This window comes from Mesocricetus auratus, unplaced genomic scaffold (assembly GCF_017639785.1).
Source record: "Mesocricetus auratus isolate SY011 unplaced genomic scaffold, BCM_Maur_2.0 Super-Scaffold_100008, whole genome shotgun sequence".
Lineage (NCBI taxonomy): Eukaryota > Metazoa > Chordata > Mammalia > Rodentia > Cricetidae > Mesocricetus > Mesocricetus auratus.
The window spans coordinates 6,115,118-6,140,684 of record NW_024429192.1 but is presented as its reverse complement, the minus strand read 5'-3'; the positions used below and the strand labels follow the sequence as shown (position 1 = coordinate 6,140,684).

General features: G+C 51.1%; 1 protein-coding gene across 4 annotated transcripts; it reads left to right on the top strand.

The window, feature by feature from the left end:
• The first annotated feature begins 5,045 nt into the window (after positions 1-5,045).
• Ifngr2 (interferon gamma receptor 2) lies at positions 5,046-24,982 on the top strand. 4 transcript variants are annotated; one of them, XM_040750490.1, is made up of 7 exons: positions 5,046-5,202; positions 12,489-12,621; positions 17,714-17,907; positions 20,312-20,453; positions 20,943-21,016; positions 22,200-22,354; positions 24,315-24,982. In XM_040750490.1, the coding sequence occupies exons 1-7, from the start codon at positions 5,133-5,135 to the stop codon at positions 24,444-24,446; spliced, it is 900 nt and encodes a 299-aa protein (XP_040606424.1). In that variant the 5' UTR covers positions 5,046-5,132; the 3' UTR covers positions 24,447-24,982. The 4 variants fall into 4 exon arrangements, with proteins under 4 accessions (XP_040606424.1, XP_040606421.1, XP_040606423.1 ...); XM_040750487.1 differs by lacking the exon at positions 20,943-21,016 and adding an exon at positions 21,017-21,179 and having other exon boundaries at positions 20,312-20,454; XM_040750489.1 differs by lacking the exons at positions 5,046-5,202; positions 20,943-21,016 and adding exons at positions 6,753-6,783; positions 21,017-21,179 and having other exon boundaries at positions 20,312-20,454.
• Positions 24,983-25,567: the final 585 nt, after the last annotated feature.

Genomic DNA, 25,567 nt, shown 5'->3' with positions numbered 1-25,567 from the left:
TGGGTTGGACTCAAACATGAGGCTCAGTTTATATCCACAGAGGGCGCTCAACCGCAAACACACACAGAAGTCGGTGGGTCACCCTGTAGACACCAACAAAGTGGTCCCAAGCAGTGGGGGACCAAAGTTTCCTGGGAGCAGAAGCCCAGACCAGAATTTAGATCGTGGGCATGGAAACAGGGGGCCAGGGGAAGACAGGAAGAGGGACAAACTGGTAAATCCACGGCAGCAGAAGCAGAGAAGCCGGCCCGGGTGACCTTCAAGAAACACAGCCTCTGAGACTCACCGGCAGAGATCAGCGATGAGCAGAGAGCGCGCTCGGGGGCCTGGGATGAATGAATGGCAGGGTGAACAGCAGCAGCAGAGGTTAGGCACCACGAGTATGTAGGGAGCATATTATAAAGGTTTGATCCGATACCATTATAGGGGGGCCACAGTCTATGCGGCGTTGTCTTTCCAATGTCTGAGGGTGAAGCACTTTGGCAGGAAATTGGAAGGAAGTGAACAGGAGGAAATGGAAGCCGGGACAAGCTAACACCTAAGACTGCCTAGAATCCAAGTGTCTCTCGGCTACCAGGCCTCCTGCGGGGAAAGCTGGCACCCTTTGCCACAGGGAAAACTAAACAGGCCTGGCCCAGGGGGTGAAGCGGCTGTCGTGGACTATCCCGCAGGGGCTCATTCTTACTGTCCAAGGCGTCCACAGGCACAAGGTTTCACCCACAGCCCAACCTCCCCAGATTACGGCTGCACATTCCCTGTGTACAATCTGTCTCCACCCAGTCTGACTCAGTCCCGGAGAGGAACTCTAGCAAGCGGGGCCACAGCTTAGCAAAGATAGCACAATACAAATCCACTCCTGGGAGCAGGAATCTGTGCAGTGGAGTCGGAACCTGGGGCACCAAGGGGCCCGACATACCCAAACGCGTCACTGCTTCTCTCTGTCCCTTTCACCGGCCTGCTTGGGGGAGCTCAGGCTGTTAGTGCGAGGGGAACATTTCAGATCGACTGGAAGACAGTGGCCTCTGGAAAGTGGGGAGCAGATTCAGGTTTTGTGAGCCTAAAGTTTGTACGATGTATGTGAGCTCTCTTCATATAAAATAATATACGATAAAGAATATAAAATTGGGCACAATGGTATTAATTTATAACGAGAAAATAAACAATAGATTAACATTTTAAGGCTGCCAAATACACTAGCATCACAAAATCTAGAAAAATAAGGGAACACTGTGATTTCCCACCAAGCTTTATACTTCTTTTACTATGTTATCCTCGCCTCCATGGAGACCTTGCATAGAATCATCTGGAAACAGGAAGGTATCCAGTCCCTTCCGTGGCATGATTTATCACAATTTGCTTTTTTAAATAAGTCCAGAAAGCTACTTTTAACTTCACGATTAGTCAAGACATGTGTAAGTGTGATGTAAAATGTCAAGTGTTGAACTCTATATATGTGAACACATTCACGTGTATGTATATTTACATACAAATAAGCCTAGTCTTTCCTCTGGCATGACAAGCAAAAAATTGCTTTTTTAATATTTTGTTTTTCCATGTGTGTCTGTCAGCAAGGGCGTGCAACTTGAGTGCCGGGCCCAGAGTCCGAAAGAGGCTGTTGGATCCTGCAGGCAGACTTCTCTGTCCTGCCAGCCAGTTCACAAATGACCACACAGACTTACTGTTAATTATAAATGCCCGGCCAATAACTGGCTTGTTATTAACTAGTCTTACAACATAAGCTAACCCAGGTTTCTTATCTCAGCTCTACCATGTGGCGGTACCCTTTTTCAGCAAGGCATGCTCATCTGCTTCCTCTGGTGACTCCCCCCTCTCCATCCCCCCCTTTTCATTCGCAAGTCCCACCTAACCGCTACCTGCCCAGCTACTGGACATTTAGCCCTTTATTAAGCCAAGGAGAGCAACAAGTGTTCACAGTGTGCAATAAGGTTGTTCCCCGGCAGGGACCCCTGGAGCTGGAGTTGCAGGAGACTGAGGCAGGGTCCCCTAAGAGTTGGACTTGGGGCTCCTGCCAGGGCATCCAGTGCTCTTACTACTGATCCAACTCTCCAGCCCCTAAAATTTCGTTTTTGTAATCGTTGGCTTAGAAAGTTTGTTTTTTTTAATTTCACAGCTGCTCCTGATCTACATCTGTAAATGCTATAAGACATCATGGCATTTCTCAAGACTCTCAGAGCCACCCCAACCCATGAGAAGTGTGTCAGAAAGAAACTCAAAGAGGAAAGACACAGAGGTCGTAACAGAGTGGCTAAAATCTCCTACTTTGCAGATTTCACAAAAGCACATGACCAGGAGCTCGAGAGCCTGCTCAGAGGTTAAGATCTCTGGCTGCTTTTGCAGAGGACCAGGGTTCGGTTCCCAGAACACATGGCAGCTCACAACCATCTACTCCAGTTCCAGGGGGTGTGATGTCTCTTCTGACCTCACAGGTTCCTGCACGCGTGTGGTCCATGCACACACAGGCACACACACACACACACACACACACACAATATATATAAATAAATAAATAAATGTTTTTAAGAGCATGTGACTGTGTACATGCAGAGCCAGGAACAGCTCTTGCTCTCATGGCCTTGGAAGATGCAAATAAAATACCCTGAGGTTTCTTTTTTTTTTTTTTTACTGTGTCCACAGTAAACGTGCCCCCAAAAGGGGAGAAACAGCTGGGAACACAGTTAAGAGAAGACACAGAAAAGGAAACACGCGGCTCGGTGTTATACAGGTGCACCGAGGGAAAGACGAAGCCAACACTGCCTGCCATACACCTTTTACAGGAAATGCCCCTAAGCCTGGGCTCCTGTTATCGGCAGTAGAAGAGCCATCTCCCAAGGACGTGCTCTCCAGGAAGGGCAGAACTCAAGCCAGCGCTGAGTTGGCCTTGCCCTGGCAAAGTGGCCTTGGGGCAAGGGGAGGATCACTTGCACTTGGGGTGCTGTATGCTTGAGGCGTGGGGTGCCAATCCCTTTGGCACTGTGCCTATGACTTCTGCAGGGAAAACAAATCCTTAGTTTTAGCAGAGAAGAGCTCAGGAGGGAGACTCTGCAGAGGGCTGTGGGAGGCGGGGTGTGGGGTGGCAGGGCCTCCAAAGATTTCACATCTGGGGTCAGTGGTCACAAGCTCTCTATGGTGAGAGCAGACACACATGCCGCTTCCCTTAGCCTAATCCCCTAGTCATATATATATATATATATATATATATATATATATATATATGTATGTATGTGTGTGTGTGTGTGTGTGTGTGTGTGTATACATACATGGGTGCAGGAAGGAGAGAGAAAAACACTTCTCATTCATAATCTACAGCCTGTGGGTTAGGTTTTCTCTCGTTTGCCAAAAGGGATGTTGTAAAGGATCCTGACAGACTCTGCTGTTTTCACTTGGCCTGTAAGTACATTTTTGTGCCTTAAAATACTAGTGGCAGCCGGGCGATGGTGGTGCTCGCCTTTAATCTCAGCACTCGGGAGGCAGAGGCAGGCGGATCTCTGTGAGCTCGAGGCAGGGCTGGACCGACAGCCTCCAAAACAATACAGAGAAACCCTGTCTCGTAAAACCAAACAAAAAATACTAGAGGCATAGTTCAAATTCTCGCTAGGTATTTAATCACATTTTTATAACAAGCTGTCTTAGGGTTTTTATTGTCGTGACAATAAAACCATGACCAAAAAGCAGCTTGAGGGGGAAGGGGCTTATTTTGCCCACAGTGCCATGTAACAATCTACCAGCAGAAGCAGTGAGGTCACGCCTACCCACTTGCTCCTCAGGGGCTTTCTTCTGGAACCCAGGGCCACCTGCCAAGGGTGTCCACACCCACCATGGGCTGGGCCCTCCCCCCATGGATCACTAATTGGGAAAACGCCTCACAGCTGGATCTCATGGAGACATTTCTTCAGCTGAGCCTCCTTCCTCTCTGACGACTCCAGCTTGTCTCAGGTTGACACAAAACCAGCCAGCACTCAGGCCAACTTCAAGAGTTACACGGGCGCTGGGCGGTGGTGGTGCACGCCTTTAATCCCGGAACTCCGGAGGCAGAGGCAGGCGGATCTCTGTGAGTTCGAGGCCGGGCTGGACCGACAGCCTCCAAAACAATACAGAGAAACCCTGTCTCGTAAAACCAAAAAAAAAATAATAATAATAAAAAGAGTTACATGGGCGCACAAGGAGAGTGTCTGGGCCCACGACTAACCCCTGAGAGGAAGTGGCAGGGGGATCTGAACTTCAAAGCCAGCTTCAACTACAGCCCCGTTTGAAGTCAACCAGGGCTACCTGAGACCTCATCTCAAGAAACAATGAGAGGAATAGAGGATTCAGGGGCTGGGCGCACGCAGTTGCTGTTCTTAGAGAGGATCCGGGTTCCGAAGTCCCTTTTCTTGGAGTCTTGGTCTCCATCTACCCACCCCACTCCTTCTGTTGCCCCTTCCTTGCGGCTGAGTTGGAGGATGGGACCGTGCAAGCTTCTCTGCCAACAGGCTGCCTCTGAGAAAGCTCAGGCTGGGAGCCTGTGCCTGCCCCGCTCTGGGGTCACTTCCTCCTGCGCTTCTCAGCCACTGGGGCCAAACCCACAGGTCATTAAGCAATGGGCGAAGTTCCCCCAGCTTTCCTTCCTCCTCTGTGACAGCAGGTCCCAGCGGATCCTCTCTACTATAGCCCTAAGTAACCCTCCGCTAAAAAGGGTTCAGAGGTTAGCAAGTACTTTGGGGCCATGAAAGAGAACAGAACCCAAAACAAATGGACAAATTCTCAAATTTTGACAAATGGACACATTCTCAAGTTTTGGGGAGCGGGAGTCAGAAAGTAGGGGAGGTGGGGGTGGGCGTCCCGCGTCTCTCCAGGAGAATGCTTCCCAGAGGTCCCTGGCCACGCCTGGAGATCGGCTTGGCGGGGCGCGCCCGGGGCCACCCGGGCAGGGCGCAGGGCTGCGGGGACCCTGGTTCCCGGGAACACCCGGGAAAGTCCCCGCGGGCAGGGCGGGGGCGGGGCGGGGGCGGGACGCGGGCGGGGCGCGGCGGCTGTGCGGCCCCGGCTGGGAAGAGGCGGGCGCTCGCCTCCCCATGGCCGCCGCGGTCCGGGTCTGAGCGGCGTCCACCCCGCGGTCCCGGGCCGCCCGGGCCATGCGGCCTCCGCCGCTGTGGCTGCTGCCGCTGCTGCTCGGCGGCCTCGGCGCCGCTGCACCCCGGCTAGGTAAGCGCGGCCCCGGATCCGGGTCCCCGAGGCCTCCGCGGGTGCCGCGTCCACGCGTGGGTGCCGCCCGGAGCCTGCACCGGGCGGGCGCCGGGTGGGGGTGGGGGCGTGCACCGGCGATCGGGAGGGCGACCGACCCCGAGGAGTCCGCGGGCGGGAGGGAGGGAGGAGAGGGGAGCGGAGGGGGCTGCGGCGAGTGTGGCGGGGACCGCGGGGAATTCCGGGTCTGGAGCTGGAAAGCCCGAGGAGGTCTCGGTCCTGGTTGGCTGCTTGGTGCCAGGGAGATCAGACGAAGGGTGAGGGCTAACGTTGGCTCTGGGCGGCCTATGAAGCCCTGGTACTCAGTTTCTGGGGAGCAGAAGAGTCCTTGTCCTCCCAGTGTGTGAGGACAGGGGACCGGCTGAGCCAGACTTTCGAATCCCAGCCTGCTCTACTCCGCCTACACAGCCTTTTACCCAGGCTCACCCTCCTGCCTCGGACACTACCTGGCTATATTTATGGCCAATCAAAACCAATGAAAGAAGACTTCGCTGACCAAGAACACTCCGTGCATTTATGTTTTTGCTGGGTTCTTTCCCATGCAGAGATCATATCAAATAATGAGTGCGCCGTGCAAGCCTGTATAAAAACAACAACAACAAAACCTCAGGATGAGAAAAGCGACCTGAAGTTTCCGGTCCAGCTTGGCCTACTGCTGACGCCCTGCTTTTGTTGTTGCTTGTTGTTTATTTATTTACAAGTTTGGCCACTAGGTAAATAACCTCATGAATGAGGAAGTTCACATCCATTTGAAGGAGGCTCAGCGGGGCTGGTCCTTCCGTTAGCATCCTTCCTCACACGCCCTAAGATCCCTCTCTCTAAGGGCAGAGGGATGCGGGCTGGCTACGGATGGTTTGAACCCTGACTCTGATGTACCGCAGTTTTGCCTTGAGCAATCTGTGTCTGCTCCCTCCCTGGGTCTCTTTTGGAAGAGCCTGTGATTATCCCAGTTGTGCCGTGGCAAGTGTTGATACTTGGTCTCAGGGCCACAGAGGGTGTCTGTAAACTGTGTTTCACCTGCTGTGAGTCCAGAGGTTGATAGACATATTTAGAAACTTTACAACTGACTTCGTAGGGCACTGTTGTTTTCCCTAATGATTAACTTTTATTATATTACCACGAAAGTTTTGGTCTGTAGCTCCTTGACAACAATCTGGATCCTTAGGTGTTTTGAAAGGGGTGCCATTTGTGCAAATCTTGTAGACTTCCCTACCACTCTTTTAACAAGTAACAATTTGAAGTTTTCATACTTTTTTTTTTGGAAAAAAAACTTACTGGGATATAAACACACATACACACACACACACACACACACACACACACACACACACAGCCCTGCAGGGCAGTGGTGGCACACACCTTTAATCCCAGGACCTAGGAGACAGAAACTGGTGGATCTCTGAGTTCGAGGCCAGCCTGGTCCACAGAGTGAGTTCCAGGACAGCCAGCGCTACACAGAGAAACCTTGTCTCGGAACTTTTTAGTCACAGCGTCGTGTGGCCAGCAGGTAGTTCCATAGGCTATGAATGCCCTTCAGGAACCGTAAGTGGCTTTTTTAATGCTGTGTGAGTCTTTTGCCTGTGTGTGTGTATGTGTAGCATGTGAGTGGGTGGTGCCTGCAGAGGGCATCAGATCTCCCACTTATAAATAGTTGTGGCTGCCATGTAGGTGCTGGGACTCTACTAGAGTAGCAAGGCCTCTTAGATGCTGAGCCATCTCTCCATCCCACAGAAACAAGGCTTTGAAAGGGAAGTTTATAATATCAAACCCTTCCAGTGGGTCTAAGGGTAGCATACAAATACTGAACCCAAAACAGTCCGTGGTTACTCTCTATTGCTTTGTTAGGTGGTAACCATTTGCTGTAGATCAGCAAAACAAAACAAAAAATAATGGACAGCATGAAACTCTACTTAATCAGCTGCACTGAAGAATCAAGACTTCCACATTCTGTACTCTGTGTGTGTGTTGGGGGGGGAATTACATGTGAAGTGTAAGGATTTCATTGCCATTGTCTTCTAGCTTGAAGGAATGTCCAAACATTCTAGTTATCCATGGGCTCCACTGACAAGGACAGTAAGTCCCAGATAAACTAAAAGCAGTTGGAAACCAATGGGCGTTAGGGAATCTCCTGTCTGGGTACGATTTCTGCAGTTGGAACAGTCTTGTAGCTGGATAGATGATAATCCCAGCTCCGGTTTACCTGCTGAGTTTTGTGCACATTTTCTCTCTTACCATTATTTTGAGGTAGGTAGTCTTTGTATTTTACTCACAGGAAGACACAAATTATCTAGGGATTAAAAAAAAAACTACCAAGCAAAAAGACTTGCTGTTGGGGATTTACTAAGAAGAGTAACTTCCTGTTTCTTTACCTGTCGCATTTAAGGTGAGATCATTGGCATTAGTCATGGTTCAGGTGAAACCAACAAAGAGGCAGGACTAGAACCAGGGAGCGGCTACAACTTTGGAAGAGCAGTCTCCGCTGACCTACTCCGCCCTGTCAGGTCCTATACTGTCAGCCCACATAGTCCTGTGATGGAGCCACATGCTGGGGACATCTCAACCCCAAACAATTGCTCTCATTGCTTGCTCTCAGAGGCGCTGACAGGCTTCCTGGGAGCAGAGTAAAGCTAATGGGTGAAGGCCCTGTCTGGAATCCTGCCTCCCTGGGTCATTTGCTGGTCCCATCTGTGCCTGGCGCTCCTTATCAATATGAAGCTCCTTCCTGAAGAGTTGTGAGAGGCAAATCTAAGATCGTAAGTGAAAACTGAGCTCAAGAGAGGGCTCGGCAGTTAAGAGCTCTTGCAAAGCCGGGCTGGCCGTGGTATTGCACTCTGGAAGCAGAGACAGATGGATCTCTGTGAGTTCGAGGCCAGTCCAGTCTACAGAGTTAGTTCCAGGACAGACTGGTTTCAACGCTACAGAGAAACCCTGTCCTGAAAAACAAAAGCAAAAGAACCAAAAAAGAGCTCCTGCCTAGAGGACTGGGGTTCAGTTCCCAGCACCGCGTCAGGCAGCTCCCAGCCTCCAGTTCAGGGGATCAGACACCCCTGTCCTCCATGGTCACCTGCAATCATGTGGTACACACACAGGCACCTCACCTACACATAAATAACAAATAAATCTTAAAAAAAAATAAGTGAAAGCCAAAACCAGACAGCATTTGGGCATTGTTTTAAAGATTATTTTCAGGTTTAAGATGTCATGTTTTATATGGTGACATAGCTGCTTGCTGCCCAGCCTGGTGACTTTAGTGTGATATCCAGGACCTACATGGTAGCAGGAGAGCTGACTTCCACAAGCTGTGTTCTCTCTCTCTCTCTCTCTCTCTCTCTCTCTCTCTCTCTCTCTCTCTCTCTCTCTCTCTCTCCCTCCCTCTCCCCTCTCTCTCTCTCCCCCTCCCTCTCCCCTCTCTCTCTCCCTCCCTCCCTCTCTTCCTCCCTCCCTCCCTCCCTCCCTCTCTCTCTCTCTCTCTCTCTCTCTCTCTCTCACACACACACACACACACACACACACACTAATTAATGATGTCATTTTTAAGATTTTAAGAATAGGCTGGCTCCTGGTTCCTAAGACACGCTGGCAGTGACCAACGCTAGGTGGCCTTGGGCTGGCACAGTGTTCCCGGCTCTGTCTGTCACGGCCACATTAGCATGCTTCCTTCCCCGAGACTGCTGTGTCCTGTAACTCCGGTTACGTGAAAAGTGGCAGGCCCCTAGACACATGATCTTAAAACAGGGAGACTCTTTTGGCGCATCTGTGTTGTGTCTGATATAAGCACACGGGAGACTATTTCAGCAGAGTCTAGCCAGGGGCAGGGAACTGATTCTTCCAATTGTGGCTCCTAGGACCATGACCTTTGCCCTTGAAACACCTGCCACACTCTGACACGCAGAATTGTCAGATAATGTTTATTGTTTCAAGTCGCCAAGTTGGTGGTCATTTGTTGCAGCAACAACGAACATATGTCCCCATGGGTGGACACCAGGGTTCCAAAGACACTGAAGCTCCTACCTGGCAAAGCTCCCAGGCCCTAGGAGGGTGAGCAGAGCTTCCCAATGCGCCTGCCCTGTCGTGAGGCACTGTGGTAAGAGATAATCAGGGTGGGGTCAGCAAGAGCGTGCCCTCTGCACCTCGTCCACAGGTCCTTCCATCCTGTCTCCCTGCCCCACCCCTGCGAGGTGTGCCTGGGATCCAGACACTTGAGACTTCGTATATACTTAAGAATAGGCTAGCTCGGTTGGGGTTCTGCCTGCCCACTCCAGAGGCTAATGACAGCCTTTCTCAGACACACAGCAAACGGGATAGTCTGGCCTCGCGTGGGTTCCAAGTGGAAGGGGGCCACGCTCACCCACATCTCCGTGCCTGCTGTTCTGGGAGAAAGCACCCCCAAGCCCAGCAACACCTCACTTCCAAGTTCATGCTCAGGGTTGAGAGGGGACTGCAGACACCTGCACATCAATGCAGCCCTCGGGAGGGAGGCAGAGGCAGGTCTCTGAGTTCAAGACCAGCCTAAGACAATGGCAGAGGAGCCTGTGCTTCTGACCGCCCTGGCATGAAGGGCTCGGGTGTGAATTGTGCTTTGGGGGCAGGGGGAGATCGCAGTAAGAACTACAGGCAGGTTTGCAGGTTTACCCCAGGCTCTGGGCATGTTACAGGGCAACTCTGCCCAGGCAGCAGCTGAGCGGACAAGGAGGCGGCTTGACGGCCAGGGGACAGCAAGCTGGGTCCTGAGTACAGTGTGCAGAGTGTTTCCTGGGAACACAGAGGGCTGTGGAGACAGGGACGTTCAAGGATGGGCCCTTCAGGACAGGGTTCGTGACGTGATTTATGGTGTGGGGATAGATCTCTGGCAGTTCCCGGTGGGGCCCACAGTCCCGAGACTCATTTTCTTCAGTGAATATAACAAGGTCAGGATTCCCGAGGAGCTCCTAGTGGAGACAAGGCTGTGCTGGGCGGCCCTCCGCAGACCCGGTCTGAAAACTCCTCCTGCCGGCGGATATCATTTTGTTGGTGGTTTTTTTTTTTTTTTTTTTTTTTGAGTGCTGGACATCACACCCGGGGCATTGCTAGGCAAGGGCTGTGCCACTGATCCACCCCCAGCCCTGACAAGTGTACGGGGAAAGTGCTTGTTGTAGATTGAGGGAGAGAACAGCCAGAGGCGTCGTCTGGGAGAGTCCAGAGCGGGGAGAAAGCAGTACACTAAACACGGCCAGCATGGGACCGGCAATGAGAAGAGACTAAGAGAGCACATGCCAAAATGGCAGGCTCTATAGGAATGAGGAGCTGGGGGGAGGGGAGCCCATGAGCTGGAGAAGTAGGGGTGGGGTGAGAAGAGCTGAGCAGAGCCACCACGTGGCCTGAGTGGGCCTGGAGGCCAGCAGACACTCTGGGATGGGACAGTTAGCCATTTGTCCTGAGTTCCTTTGGTGCCTGAGAAGAGGCTGTCTTTGCTCTCCCACGTACGGGTAGCGTAAGGCTCTCCGTAACTGGGGCGCTTGGTGCTCCTTTTCTTAGATGGGTGTTTAGATTGGGAAGATCCCGTCCCAGGCGAGGGGGACAATAGTCCTCTGGCTCCTCCAACCATATGAGAGATGGTGAAGGAGGTGTGGCGGGCAGGCTGGTGTGTTTGAATAGATCCAGGCACTAACTCCTGGACCATGGGAATGCGCGGCCTGACCTGACTAAAGGAACCTTCCAGGCATGACTGAGCTGAAGGTCCAGAAGTGGGAGATGATCCTGGATTCTCAGCTACACAAACTCAGGTCCTGGGAGAGAGCAGAGAGGGGGTAACGCAAGATTGACTTGTCCCAGCATCGCCAGAGGAAGGGTCCCCGAGCCAAAGAATGCAGGTAGCTTCTAGAGCTTGAGGAGGGGAGGAAGCTGGCTTTTCTCTTGGCAACTCCAGAAGGAACAGGGCCACCTCCATCCGGGCCTGATTCAAACCTCTACCCTCCAGAATGACGGAAAGTGACGCATGTGATTAAATGCTAGGTGTCATCTGGGTTGCTAAAAGCCCGTGCTACAGCAGCGACGGAACCCCTATGCAGGCAGGCAGAGCACGTCTCTGAGATTCCTTGATGGGCGTCTGGCTTTGGCCAAGCCCTCAGCCATGGGTGCCCCACAGACAGACCACTGCTCAGGGAGCTGAACGGTGGATCGGTCTTCTGCCACACAGCTCGCCTGGCCGACTCTGGAGGTTTTCCTGTGGTGCCCTGTGGATGGGCAGCAATGTTGGAAGAACTAGGGTGAGCGCCGCTTGCAGAGGTGGAGGCACTGGGCACTCTGTGGCTACACAGGCTGCAGCCTGGTGGCGGGGGTGGGGGGTGGTGAGTGGGGTGGCGGGGGGGGGGGGCACTCCTCCGCAGCCTTCTTCAGGCTCGCTTGGGAAGTGCTTTCGGAAAACATGTGGTTTGAGTTTCCTGCTTTGAATTCTGGAGCAGCGTGTTTTTCTTTCCGCCTTCTGAAGATTTCTCACTAATCTTTCGATCAGAGAAAGTGTTCTCTCGATTTCTCTTTAGAGGGAAGGTTGCAGTGTCCTCAGTCTCTAGCCTGCAGACAGAGCATCTGTCTGACTGGATGGGTTGGAATTGGTTTATTGCAGGTCACCCCGAGAGGGGGTGTCTGCTGCCTGGAGGGGATGCGCTCTTTTGTGGGCCCCAAAGCTGGGAGGCGAGTTGAAAGTGTCCACTCCTCATCTGTGGCATGGAGCCTGGGATTCGGCACACCATCCTGCATCTCCGTGATGAGTGCCGAGGTCTGGGAGGAGCGGATGATGACACGTGCCTTGGGGAGTTGCCTGCCTGATTTGGGGTGTCCGCATCCCCACATACATGCAGGGTTACCTTGGTACCCTGCCTGCGCTGTTAGATCCCCAGTGGCAGACTCTATGGAGAGCCTCACTTGTCATTGGTTAGGCTTGGGGTTATTCCTGTAGAAAAATGGAGGCTTGGGCAGCTTGGAGTCAAGTCCAGTCACCAGCGGTAGATCTGGGATCCCACCACCTGCTCCAGCAGCTGGAGCCTGCAGGGGGAGGGTGGCCTCAAACACTCCTCACACTGTGCACAGTGTCACCCTCACAGTCAGATCCAGAGGGACAGCAGCGTCTCCCATCCTCAACTGTGACAAGAGCTGTTGTGCTGGCTGTGATAACATGCCCTGGAAGGTGTTGTAACTGAGCATTCTCTCATGAGATCTTCCCTTCTCTCCCCCTCCCCTTCCCTGTTTGCCCCCCCCCCGTTCCTCTCAAGACTCTTTTTCCCAGCTTGCTGCACCTCAGCACCTGAAACTTCACCTGTACAATAACGAGCAGATTCTAAGTTGGGAGCCTTCACCCCCCAGCAACGACACAAGACCAGTGGTCTACCAGGTGGAGTTCAAATAGTAAGTGGCTGTTCTGTGGGTATCCTTGCTGGGACCTGGCGGGGAGTCACAGGGAACTCCGGGGTCTGCAGGACTGTGGAGGGGCCTGGGGGTGGCGGGTATTGTATTTCTCTTGTTCATTTAAAAGCTCCGAGCTGCCGGAAGAGCAACCTTCCACCCACTGGAGGCCATCCAAGCAAGTTTGGCTGTCAGAGATCAAGGCCACTATGGAACCTCCTTTAGTGGGGAACGTTAATCCTTTGTTCTGTTCAGTCAGAACAGACCGCTGCCTGGGGAAGGGAAGGGACGGCTCTCAGGTTTAAAACCTCAAAGTCCAAATTTAGCCTACTAAGGAATTTATCCAGCAGACTACAATGAGGTCTCGGTTTCTCACCTGGTTTTCCGTTCTGAATGATGTGTTATTCTCGCCCTTTGTTCTGCTGCTGGCCTCCTGTCTGTGTTTCTCCACTGCTGGCTTCCGCGTGAATGCAGCTTAAGAGCTGTGCACTGGAAGAGTGGGCTCCGTTAAATGGTTTGTTTTGTCACATGAGCTCATTGAAGATGGCGGTGAAATCACTGGGCACGTATGAAATAAACAAACCTGTTCGTTTGTTTTGAGACAAGCATTCCTGTGTCACTCATGTGGCCCTGGAGCTAGAGACCCTCCTGCCTCAGCCTCTCCAGCAACTGAGATTCTAGGCCTGCGCCCCTGAGCTTGGCTTACTGAGCTTTCTTAGAAGGTTTCCATGGAGCCTCGCATTCTAGATTAGCTTGTTTGGCTCTAGGTTTTTGTTTGTTTGTTTGTAGTGTGTGTGTGTGTGTGTGTGTGTGTGTGTGTGTGTGCGAGTGTGTGAGCGAGCATATGGAGGCCAGAGACAATGTCCGCATACCTGCCTTAGTCTTGCTCCTCCTCTTTCCAGGGAGAGCCTCTCAGTCACTGAACCTGGAGCTCTCCGGCTCAGCTAGATGGGCTGACCGGGCTGACCGGGGATCCGCCTGTCTCTCTCCCCACTGCACTGTTTCACAGGTTGGCTTGGGTACTCGGGGTCTGAACCCAGGTCCATGGGCTGTCAGCTTCACGGCAGCCACTCCCCAGCCCCTTCCTTCCTCTCCCTTTGGTAAGCATTTTATAGCCTTTCATCAGGGGCTAAGGTTGGTTTCAGTAAAATAAAAAGAAACATTGGTTGCTTTTATGACAGTCACAAGCCAAATCTACAGGAAGCACGGTGGAGATTTTAAAGTTTAAGCAGTAGGACATAGATAGCATCCTCCAGGCTGTGTGGCTGTAGTGTTTAATCTTTCAAACAAAAACAACCATTAGTAGCCAACATTATAGAACCTGGAGGGTTTTGCTGCAACCAAGCAAAAAGCATGTTGTCCTCTGGTGGTCTTGGAAGCCTGGTCACAGCTTGCTGCCTGGCTCACCTCGGAATGTCTGCTGTCTCTTCTCGATGTTCAAGCATCTTTGCAGGACACCCAGAGGAGCTGTGGAACCCACTGTTCTCCATGCATAGTGAACATGCATGCCTACAGCCTAGCCTGGGCATATGGGGACAGAGCTTCAGCTTGTGTGGACAGGGCCAGAGAGAAAACAAGGGTAGCTAAGCATTGGTCAGACCCCGGTGTCTTCTCAGGAGGAAGCATCCACAGGCACTTCCGGTTCCCATCACCTCACTTCCAGCCCTCAGCCCTGAAAGTGGAGAGACGGCTCAGCAAGGGAGGGGCGTCCTCACACGAGTGAAATGAGGAAGAGGGTGGGTGCTGGCTAAGTCCTGACAAACGTTTGTATGGTCCTTACTGAGTGGTGGCTCCTTGCGGGAGAGCTTAGTCTGCCCCATAATCCAGGAAGCAGATAGGACAGTTGAGCCTTCTCCTTAAAAAGAGAAGAATATATACATGCACACACACGTAAACACAGATTTCTTAGTATTTACTTGTCATGTGCACTGGGGAGGCGCGGATGCCACAACCCATGTGTGGAAGTCAGCGCACAGCGTGCTGGAGTTGGTTCTCCTCCCCACCACGAGGATGCTGGGGCTTGGACTCCAGTCATGGGGCTGGCAGCAAACACCTTCCTCCTCCGAGCCATCTGCTGGCCTGAGTCTTCTCTAAGATCAGGACACTGAGGGGCTGTGTTAGGAAACTAGAATTTGAGCCAGGCAGTGGTGGCACATGCCTTTAATCCCAGCACTCAGGAGGCTGAGGCCGGTGGATCTCTGTGAGTTTGAGGCCAGCCTAGTCTATAAAGTGAGTTTCAGGATAGCCAGGGCTACAAAGAGAAACTCTGTGTGTGGGGGAAGGGAGTAGGGGGGAAGATGAAAGAAAGAAACAAAAAAGAAACTAGAACTTGATACATGAAATCTGTATCCTGGTGCTAAGCATTAAACTACAATGTAACACTCCTTTTCATAAAGACTGGCGCTTTAAAAAGAAAGGTTTTCTAGGGGCTAGCAAGATGGCTCAGCCCGTAGACACTTGCTGCCAGGTTTGGTCCGCAGGACCCACTTAGACTACTGCAGGCTGTCTTCTGACCCCCACACGCCATGACACGACATCCACACACACAGACGCAAATCAGTAATACATGTACAAATTTAAAATAATTAAAAACAGGTTTTCTAGCCAGGTCTGGTGCCATGTAACTGTAACGCTTGCACTTGGGAGCAGAGGAATGGCAAATTCAAAGTCAGCCTGGATTTCACAGCAACACTATGTCTCAAAAAAGTAAATAAGCTAAATAAAGAGGAATGCATGTTCCCTGGGCTGTTAATGCTGGTAGGACATATGTTCGGCTTACACAAGGCCCAGGGGTTGATGCTGCCCCAGTTTTATTTCCGTTGCTGTGTTAAAAATACTCTGACAAAAGCAACATGGGGAGCTGGAGAGATGGCTCAGAGGTTAAGAGCACAGACTGCTCTTCCAGAGGTCCTGAGTTCAATTCCCAGCACCCACATGATGGCTCACAGCCATCTGTAATGAGATCCAGTGTCCTCTTCTGGCATGCAGACAGACATGGAAGCGGGATGTTGTATTCATAATAAGTAAATAAAATCTTAAAAAAAAAGCAATGTGGGGGAAATGGGTTTGTTGTAGTTCAAGGTTACTGTCTGTCACAGCAGGGAAGCCACTCACACCACACCACAGTCAAGAGCAGAGAGATGAATACAGGCAGTTAGCGCTCACTCACATCTCCATCTTACAGAGGCCAGGACCCAAACTCAGGGAGCGGTGCCTCCTGCAGTGTGCCGGACAGTCACACTCAGTCACGTGTGACAATCATGTGCACAGGCGGCCTGGTAAAGACAGTACCCTCTCGGGCACTCTTCCCAGCAAAGTCTAGACTGTCAAGTTGGCGGTTAAAATTAACCATTAGAGACTGACCAGCACACTCACAGGAAAAGTTAGGTAATTTCTGAAACACAAGTACAAATGAGTCAGTGCACAGAAGCCAGGGTGACTCAACTGAGTGATAACGATTAGACGGACTGACCTGATGGGTCTGGTGATGAACGGTGTTCGTTATTCCTCTAAATGAAACAAAATCATCTTGTTTTTATCATCGGTGCAGAAAGGGTTTCCTTCCCTCAGAACTCTGTTCTTCTGAGAAACAATTTTAAGATCACACACACGCACACACGCATGCATGTATGCACACGCACGCACACACGCACGCACAGCAGGCATGCTTGAGTTCCTGGTGAACCAGGGACTGCATCTTTTGAGGTGGAAAGTTCAACAGCTGGTGGATTGGGAGTGGTGGGTGGAGGTTACCAGTCTTTAAGAAAGTGCTTGTTCTGGGGGAGTGTCTCCTCTGGGGAGTGAGTGTCTCCTGTGGGGAGTGAGTGTCTCCTGTGGGGAGTGAGTGTCTCCTCTGCGGAGTGAGTGCCTCCTCTGCAGAGTGAGTGCCTCCTCTGGGGAGTGAGTGTCTCCTCTGGGGGGGCATCTGTTGTTCACATCCTTGTCTTCCTCAGCTCTGAGACCCTGGGGCTGGATACTGTGTGCTCGCTCGGAAACCCTGACCATCCATTCAAAATGACAGATGTATAGACAACCATGTCTGCCAGACGTGTAGACAAAGTGTGCTCCCACATGCAAAGGCGTCTTCCTTTTTTCTTTCTTTTTCTTGCTTCTTCCTGCCCCTTCCTACTTTCGGAGAAAGGGACTCCCCATGTGTTGTAGACTGGGCTGAAACTCGTGTAACCCCGGCAGACCTACCGCAAATTCATAAACCATGTCATGGATTCGATGAGAGTTTAGGGTTGAGGGGAGAAATGAAAAACTGATACATGGGACCAGCGAGATCGCTTTCAGGAAAGGGCCGTTGCCGCCAAGCCTGAGGGCCTGGGTTCAGTCCCTGGGACCCACATGGCGAAATAGAGAACTGTTCCACACAGTTGTCCTCTGACTTCCACATGTATGACACATGCGCGTACACACGTGTAAAATGTAAAGAACTTATAACGGGGCTGGAGAGATGGCTCAGTAGTCATGAGTGTGTGTGTCCTTTTCCCATCGCCACACGGCAGCTGACAGCTGGATGCAACTCCAGCTCCAATGCCTTCTGCCCTCCTCGGGCTCCTGCATGTGGATGGAATACACGCACGCTTTTATGCATTCACATAGAAGTAAAACACAAAAATTAAAAAAAACCAAAGCTAAAAAAAAAAAAAGAATCGATACATTCTGTATCGTGAACAGACCTGTCACAGGTATCCGTATGATAACGGATCTATTCGGAATGAGCCTGTTGAGGCAGAGTAAGATAAGGTTCTATTAGGAATGACAGAACCTGCTGAGACAGAAAGTACATCAGTTGTTGCCTATGGCCGGGCACCAGGCTGAGGAAAAATGGAGAATTCTAACAATGCATACCAGGTGGGGTGTTTTCTTGGGAGAGGACAGGGGATAGCAACATATTTTAAAAATTAGCCATAGTGGTAGTTGACCATCCTAACACCACTGTGTTGAATACATCTATGTAGGTGTGACACATGAGTTAATTCTCAGTAAAGAGTTTTGTGCTTGACCTTCGCCAAAAGGAGTAGTTGCAACTATTTTGTAGAAAACAACATTTCTGAAGAACAGTGGATTGAAATCTTGTTTTCTTTCCCAGTGTTGGTGGTTCGTGGCATAAGTTCACCGAAGTAAATTGTACAGACATCACGGTGACGAGGTGTGACTTCACCGGAGGAGGCCGCTCCAAGGGTTTCTCGGGTATTTACTTCGTTAGCTTGAGAGTCCGAGCCAAGCAAGGAGAGCGCACCTCTAACTGGGTCACCCTGACTTGGTTTCAACGCTACTGTAATGGTGAGAGAATGTGGCTAGGAAACCTTTCAGGGGCTAGAGATGGCTCTGGCAGAGAGGGCTAGAATTCAGTCTCCAGCACCCACCCTGAGGAGCTCACAACTGCCTTAAACTCCAGCCCCAGGGCATCCTTGGCACTGCCCCCCACACACACACAGAGATACATGAAGTCAATACATCTTTACAGAAGAAGCACTCAGCAGTGCCCAGGTTTTCCTTACAGGCCTCTTCGGTGGGCAGCGCTGGACCCGCCCTCGGCCTTGGTTCTGGCCCTCATCCTAAATAAACCAGAGATGAACTGGCGGGTTACAAGGGACCACTGGCCATGGAGGCTGATGCTAAAGGGATGGGATTTGCCACACCAGGCTCCAAATTTGGCCGGCCACCTTGTTACTGTAACAGCGTTTTACTGGAAGACAGTTATGCCCCTCTTCTGTTCTCTTTGCTGGGGTTCTGGAGAGCAGGGGCCTCATGCCTGCTGGACATGTGCTCTATAACTGACCCCCAGCCCCCAGCCACCTTACCGAGAGGGCACCCACCTGTGTTGGGTGATCCATCCATCACAACTGATTTTATGATAGGAAGATTTTCACTCAAGCCTGGACAGTGCCTGTCACGGGAGGTGTCCGTGAATGTGAGCTGCAGAGTGAACCGGTGTTTCTCAGAGGAAGCAGAAACCCAGGGGCTGTGACTGTCACAGCCCGGCCATGTCCGAAGCTTCCTCGGTCTGTGGGTGGTACACACACAAAGAGGCTTATTGTGTCCTAACAAGTGAATCCAAGCAACTGGGGAGTTGGCTCAGTGGTCCAGATCCTGAGAAGCCTACGCAGTCGCCAAGTGTGTGGGTGCCTCTGCCTGTAATTCCAGCCTCTGAAGGTGGAGATGGGGTCCCCAGGTGGGGTGCTCCAACGAAGCCAGCTAACAGTGAAGAAGGGGTCAGAATGATCAAGCATGACTCCTGGTAACAACCTCCTGCTTTCACAGGCACACACACACACACAGGCACATGTGCACACACACATATGCACACACACACATGTGCACACACATATGCACACACACACATGTGCACACTCATATGCGCACTAATTCCAAGTAGAAGACAATTAGAGATGTGACCACTGTCTAAATAATTGATGCTGTATTAAGCAGTTATAGTTATTTATTTGGGCTAGGTTTTTTTGTTTTGTTTTCAAGACAGGGTTGTGTAACCACCCTGGCCATCCTGGAACTCACTCTGTAGACCAGGTTGGCCTGGAAGTCACAGAGATCCACCTGCCTCTGCCTCCACTGCCCATCTGGGCTAGTGTGTGTGTGTGTTTGGTTTTTTTTGAAGAGGTGTGATCCTAGGTAGCATAGCAAATTTTATTGTTATCACCATTACAACACAAAATGTAATAGAAAATTTAAAATGAAACTAAGTAAATAAATTTAACTAACTAAATAAAATTCCCCAAATAATCCAGAACCATTAAAATGCCATATTTTATAAAGTGATCTGGGAATAAGGGTGGTACACACTTTTAATCCCAGCCCTCAGGAGGCAAAGGCAGCTGGATCTCTGTGAGTTTGAGGTAAACCTGTTTTATACAGTGAGTTCTGGGACGGCCAGAGTCACACAGAGACTCTTATCTCAAAAACTAACAATAAAAGAAAACCCAAATGATAGAGTAAATGTTATGCTACAACCACACTTAATCCTGTTTATTTACTACACACACACACACACACACACACACACACACACACGAACACAAACACTAGACTAGATCTTCATGTGAGGGAGAGTATGTCTTTTTTTCCCCTGTGTTTGGGTCCCTCACTTACTGTACTTAACAGATCCACCCATCTCTCTGCAGATTTCAAGTCTTACACATCTTTTCCCACCCTAAATGAAAGAAAACCTGACCTCTGGCTTAATTTTCTGTCCTGTTTCTCTGGGATTCTGGTGCCAGCCGTGATTCTGGAAGCTTTGCTGGTCAAATGACTTGCAGCTGAGAAACCGCGTCGCAGCCACAGTGATCTAGGATGCCTTGTGTGAGGCCACACCCCTGAGGCCTGTTGCGTGTGGAGTGCAGATCCTTGTAACTAGGCGTGTCCCTCCTTGGTTCTACTAGAAAGCAGCTCAGAGGGCCTTTGGGATGCAGTGAGGGCTGCACCTGTCAGGCTGGTTTGGGGCCACAGTGGGGTCTGCAGGGGCTTTTCTTCAACCTGGATGTTGGCTCCTCTGTGAATAGCACCTTCAGAGGTGGCACCCGAGTACATCCCATCACTTATATAAGAGTAACTTCGTGTGTAGATAAGCATGAAGAATATAGATACACGGTATGCATATACAAACGTATGTATATTGAGTGTCAATATGTCGGTCATGTGAGTCTTTTGCTTATTTGTAATTCTTTTTCAGTTACTGTTGGGCCTCCGAAAAATATCTTGGTGATCCCAGGAAAAGGCTCCCTCACCACCCACTTCTCACCCCCCTTCAATGTGACGAAGGAAGCGGCTTTTGAGTACCGCGTCCATTACTGGGAAAAAACAGGAGCCCCACAGGCAAGAACACGTCACTTCTTTGTGTAGGGTGTCTTTTCTTTAGGGTTTCTGACTTGGAAGAAGGACTTTCCAGGTGACACACACCAGGGTTCTCCTGGGGCTTGAGCCCTGAACCTGTGTCTTTTTCTCTTTGTTTGAGACAGGGTTTCTCTGTGTAGCCCTGGCTGTCCTGGAACTCACTTAGTCCAGACTAGCCTCGAACTCACAGAGATCTGCCTGTCCCTGCTCCTCCAATTCTGGGGATGCGTCCGGATGTCGTCATGCCTGATTCTTACACGGGTGCTGACGATCAGCACCTTGCGATTGCTGAACTCGGCTCCTTGGGATTGATTACGAACACACACTGTGTCCGTCCCCCAGCCCAGTGTACCAGTTTTACAGAAGTTCTCATGGTGGAAATTGGAATTTGCTAAGTTCTGGTGGCTGCATGAGGCTTATGGGCGCTCGTGGCCCTGCGGTCTTGTTACAGTTCAGTTGTACTCACTGCGGGTTCGAGGAGAACTAGAAGCCACCGGGTCCTGGCTGGCTGGTTCACCTGTGTGGTGTGGCACTGTCTCCCCAGGTGAGAGGCCCTTTCAAGGAGAGCTCCATTGTGCTGAGTAACTTGAAGCCATTCAGAGTATACTGTCTACAAATTGAGGCCCAACTGATTGGGAGAGGCAAAATCATGTGTCAGCCTGGGCGTTCGTTAAGTAACGTATCTTGCCACGAAACAGCAGCAGACGGTAAGACGCCTCTGTTTATCCATCATGTGTGCAAAAAGGCTTCTCCTGAGTAGTGAGCTCAGGCACGGGGGGATGGCAGGAGCGGACACCCGGAAGTACTTATCCGGAAGTCTGATCAGGCGGGCGTCTGTAGCAGCAAGGGGCTGCCGCGACCAGGCTGAGTAGCCTCCCAAACACCTGGGACCAGAAGTCTGTCAGATTTGAGGCTTTCTTGTTTCAGATTTGCACATGCATAATGAGTTGTCTTAGGACATAAAATTCCCTTATGTTTCACAGATACCTTATGTAAATAGCCTGAAGGAGCTGTTATATAACGTTTTTAGTGCACTGATGCTTGGGGATCTTTTATCACACTTTCATTTACTCTGTGTGTGTGAGTGGAGGTTGGAGGACAGCTCTGTCCTGTCACTACACGGCCGGCCGGCCGGCCGGCCTGTCTGTCTGTCTGTCTGTCTGTCTGTCTGTCTGTCTGTCTGTCTGTCTGTCAGGCTGAGCCGTCTCGCTGCCCGGTGTACACACGTACTTCAACGGTGACGCATCACGTGGTCTTTTTGTGTGGAACTTTCCACTTGTGGTATCATGACGGGACAGTCTGGTTTGTTTTCTCTTTTGGTCTGTTTTTCAAGACAGGTGTCCCCAGTGGGACAGTCCTGCTTGAACTTTGTAGGCCGGGGTGGCCTGGAACTCACTGAGGCTGCCTGCCTCTGCCTTCCGAGTGCTGGGATTAAAGGCGAGCGCCACCACCGCCTGATGGGGCAGTCTTTTGTTTTGGAATATAACTTTTCAGAGTTCGCATTTTGAGATGGAGATGACTGGTTTAAGCGCACGAGGCAGGGGCAGGAGAGGGACCCGTCAGTTTTACTGGCAGGAGAGGGACCCGTCAGTTTTACTGGCACGTGAACACAGTCAAGCAGGGCAGGGGAGGGGGAGCAGGGCAGGGGAGGGGGAGCAGGGCAGGGGGAGGGGGAGCAGGGCTGCTGCCGTCTGTGTCTTGCTCATTATGCCTTTTTTTTTTTTCAGACACCACCGGGCTGCAAGTCATCCTGATCCCCGTGGGGACCTTTTCATTGCTACTGGTGCTGACTGGGGCCTGCTTCTTCCTGTTCCTCAGATACCAAGGCCGGGTGAAATACTGGTTTCAAGCTCCACCAACCATCCCGGGACAAATAAAGGAGGTCAGTGTGCAGATGCGTAAGTGAGCGACCAGGAGGGCTCTGGTGCCCGAGAGCAGAGACTGGAGTGTTAAATGGCATAGCTAAAAGCTCGCCTGTGATCCCAGCACCCACATGGCAGGAGAGACCCGATTCCCAAGTTGTCCTCTGCCCTCCGTAGGTGGGTACTTGCCCACACGGACATCCACACGGAACAGACGTAGGATAATGAATTTGGGGAGACGGCCGAGTCTGTATGAACACTTGGCACTGTGGTGATGGGTTTAAAGGCTCCTTAGTTGACACTGTCAGGGAATGACAGGTCCTGATGGCAGCCCCTGGGGTTTTACCGAGCCCATCCTGTCTCGGGTACAACTTTGGAAGGTTTTCCACACTTTGCCCAAGGCCGCTGATGTTCCGTGAGACTGGAGAATGGTTTCACTTCTGTGTCTGGCGTGTCACATGTGGGGTGTCTGTCCCTCTGTCTGCTGGCCGTTAGCCTTTGGGATCTTTCGGCACTTCTCAGAGCTGCTGGCAGAGCCTTGGAGACAATGTTGAGTCTATAGCCGAGGACCAAAGGGAAAGTTCGGGGCTGTGAGGCCTCTTCCTGTGAGGACCCCACCCCACCCCAGTGCACCCCAGGGCTGTGTGCAAGAGGAAGGAAGGGTTACAACAGTCATAGCTGAGTGATGGCTGAGTGTGACATTGTCATTTTAACGGGTGTGCTGTGTGAAGGTCAGAGGACAACCTCCAGGAGCCCAGTCTCTCCTGTGATCACGTGGGTCCTAGGGATCAAACTGGGGTGGCCAAGCTTGGCAGCAAACACCTGTCAGCCCCATCAAATGATACTTTTTTTTTGTTTTTTTGTTTTTTCGAGACAGGGTTTCTCTGTATTGTTTTGGAGGCTGTCCTGGAACTCTTTCTTGCAGACCAGCCTGGTCTCGAACTCACATAGATCCGCCTGCCTCTGCCTCCTGAGTGCTGGGATTAAAGGCGTGTACCACCAACACCTGGTTGCATAATGTTACGTTTCTTAACTGTTTTAAAGTTCATAACCCACAATGTGTACACTGAGCCCCGCCTTCTCTGAGGTGCCTGTTCACAGCTTTTGTCAGAGGAATACGGTTGGCCCTTAGTGTTGTTGTTTTTACAATTCTGGGGATGGAACCCAGGCCCTCTTGCATGGCGCTGTACACTGCAGGCTGCCCCTGAGTCACATTACAGTTACTACGACAGGAGGGGAAGAGACAGGCGCATGCTGGGAGTCAGGGACCAGCATCACAGCAGTAACAATAGAGTAAGTGCTACACACACACACACACTCACACTCACACACACCAGCATCACAGCAGTAACAATAGAGTAAGTGCTACACACACACTCATACACACACACACACTCACACACACCAGCATCACAGCAGTAACAATAGAATAAGTGCTACACACACTCACACACACTCACACACTCACACACACCAGCATCACAGCAGTAACAATAGAGTAAGTGCTACACACACACACACTCATACACACACACACTCACACTCACACACCAGCATCACAGCAGTAACAATAGAGTAAGTACTACACACACTCACACACACTCACACACACCAGCATCACAGCAGTAACAATAGAGTAAGTGCTACACACACACACTCACACACCAGCATCACAGCAGTAACAATAGAGTAAGTGCTACACACACACACACACTCATACACACACACTCACACTCACACACACCAGCATCACAGCAGTAACAATAGAGTAAGTGCTACACACACACACACTCATACACACACACACTCACGCACGCGCACACACACCGGCATCACAGCAGTAACAATAGAGTAGTGCTGTTGATATTACTGTGTTGGTTAACAAAATAGTTACACCTGAATATGACTATAGCAACTCCATGTAGAGACCTGATGTATGAAACCGCTGTTAATACTGTTTCACCTCCTAACTTTTCCTAGTATTTAAAGGACCCAGACCAGCCCTTCTTAGAAGCCTTGGACAAGGACCATTCCCCAAAGGATGATGCTTGGGACTCTGTGTCCATCGTGTCCTCTCCAGAAAAGGAGCAGGATGTGCTGAGAACACTGTGATCCAGGCACGGTCCCTGCTTGCCCAGGAGGACAACGCGGGCTGCTGCTGCCATTCGGCCTGGACTCTGCAGAGACCACCAGTGCCCTAGGGACTCCCGCCCGCCTCTGGAAGGCCTTTCAGGGGAAGATGGCACACTGTTTATTCTTTATGAAGTTTCTGGATCCTACAAGTATCTAAAATGATTCCACAGAAAAATATCTCAGGAAAAAGGTTTCTCTTAAACACTAAAAAGGCATACAATCATTTATAGGCAGTACAGCTCCCAGGCCGTGATGCCGTCTTCCTTGTTAGCTGCCCTGGCTGCCGAGGGCCTGGGGCCTCCCTTCGCTGTGGGAAATGAGTTGTCCAGTCATCCCAACCTGTCACCAAGAGGGGCCTGTATGCAACTCTCCTGGGCTCACTGTCTGCCTAGCATGGACAAGGTCCACTCCAGCACCTCACGCACAGCAGTGGTTAATCCTGTAAATAGTGTCACGATAATTTAAGTCGTTTTTTAAAACTAGAAATAAAGCGTGTATATGGAACTTTTAAAAAAGCCTCCGTGAGGTCTGCATCCCCCCCCCCCCGACCCCACCACCTTCTTCGCTTTGGCCGTTTTTCTACCATGTATTGGCTTTTGAAAAGTTTTAGCCAGACGTGATGATGCACGCCTTTCATCCCAGCACTCGGGAGGCAGAGGCAGGAGGATCTCTGTGAGTTTGAGGCCAGCCTGGTCTACAGAGCGAGTTCCAGGACAGCCAGGACTACGTAGACATACCCTGTGTCAAAACAAAACAAAACAAAACAAAGAACAAACAACCCCAAGCCAGCTGTATCTGAAATGGGTTTTCTTAAGCTACATCCAGTAGAGCTGGTAAGTCTGCAAGACACTCCAGCAAGAAGGAAGGACCAACAGTCGTCACTAGTCTTCAGAGTCATGAGGTTATTTCCAGAGACGCCATCAGCACGTGATTCACCAATGAGTCACACCGTATTGACCCAGCAAAAGGGGCCGGCCACCAGCCATGTCATCCACGAGCATGCGTGAGCTGGCTACTGCTCTTGCTCGGCTTCCCAAAGGCACATTTGAAACCCATGTGTGTGGTTTAGCATCGAGGGGAGGTGGCGTGGCACCGTGTGG

What these genes read in the sequence shown, in the direction of transcription:
- Ifngr2 (XM_040750487.1), top strand. Translation starts at nt 5,133, where the DNA reads ATGCGGCCTCCGCCGCTGTGGCTGCTGCCGCTGCTGCTCGGCGGCCTC. An exon ending in CGCCGCTGCACCCCGGCTAG is followed by an intron (nt 5,203 to 12,488) that starts GTAAGCGCGGCC and finishes GTTCCTCTCAAG; the next exon opens with ACTCTTTTTCCCAGCTTGCT. An exon ending in GTTTCAACGCTACTGTAATG is followed by an intron (nt 17,908 to 20,311) that starts GTGAGAGAATGT and finishes ATTCTTTTTCAG; the next exon opens with TTACTGTTGGGCCTCCGAAA.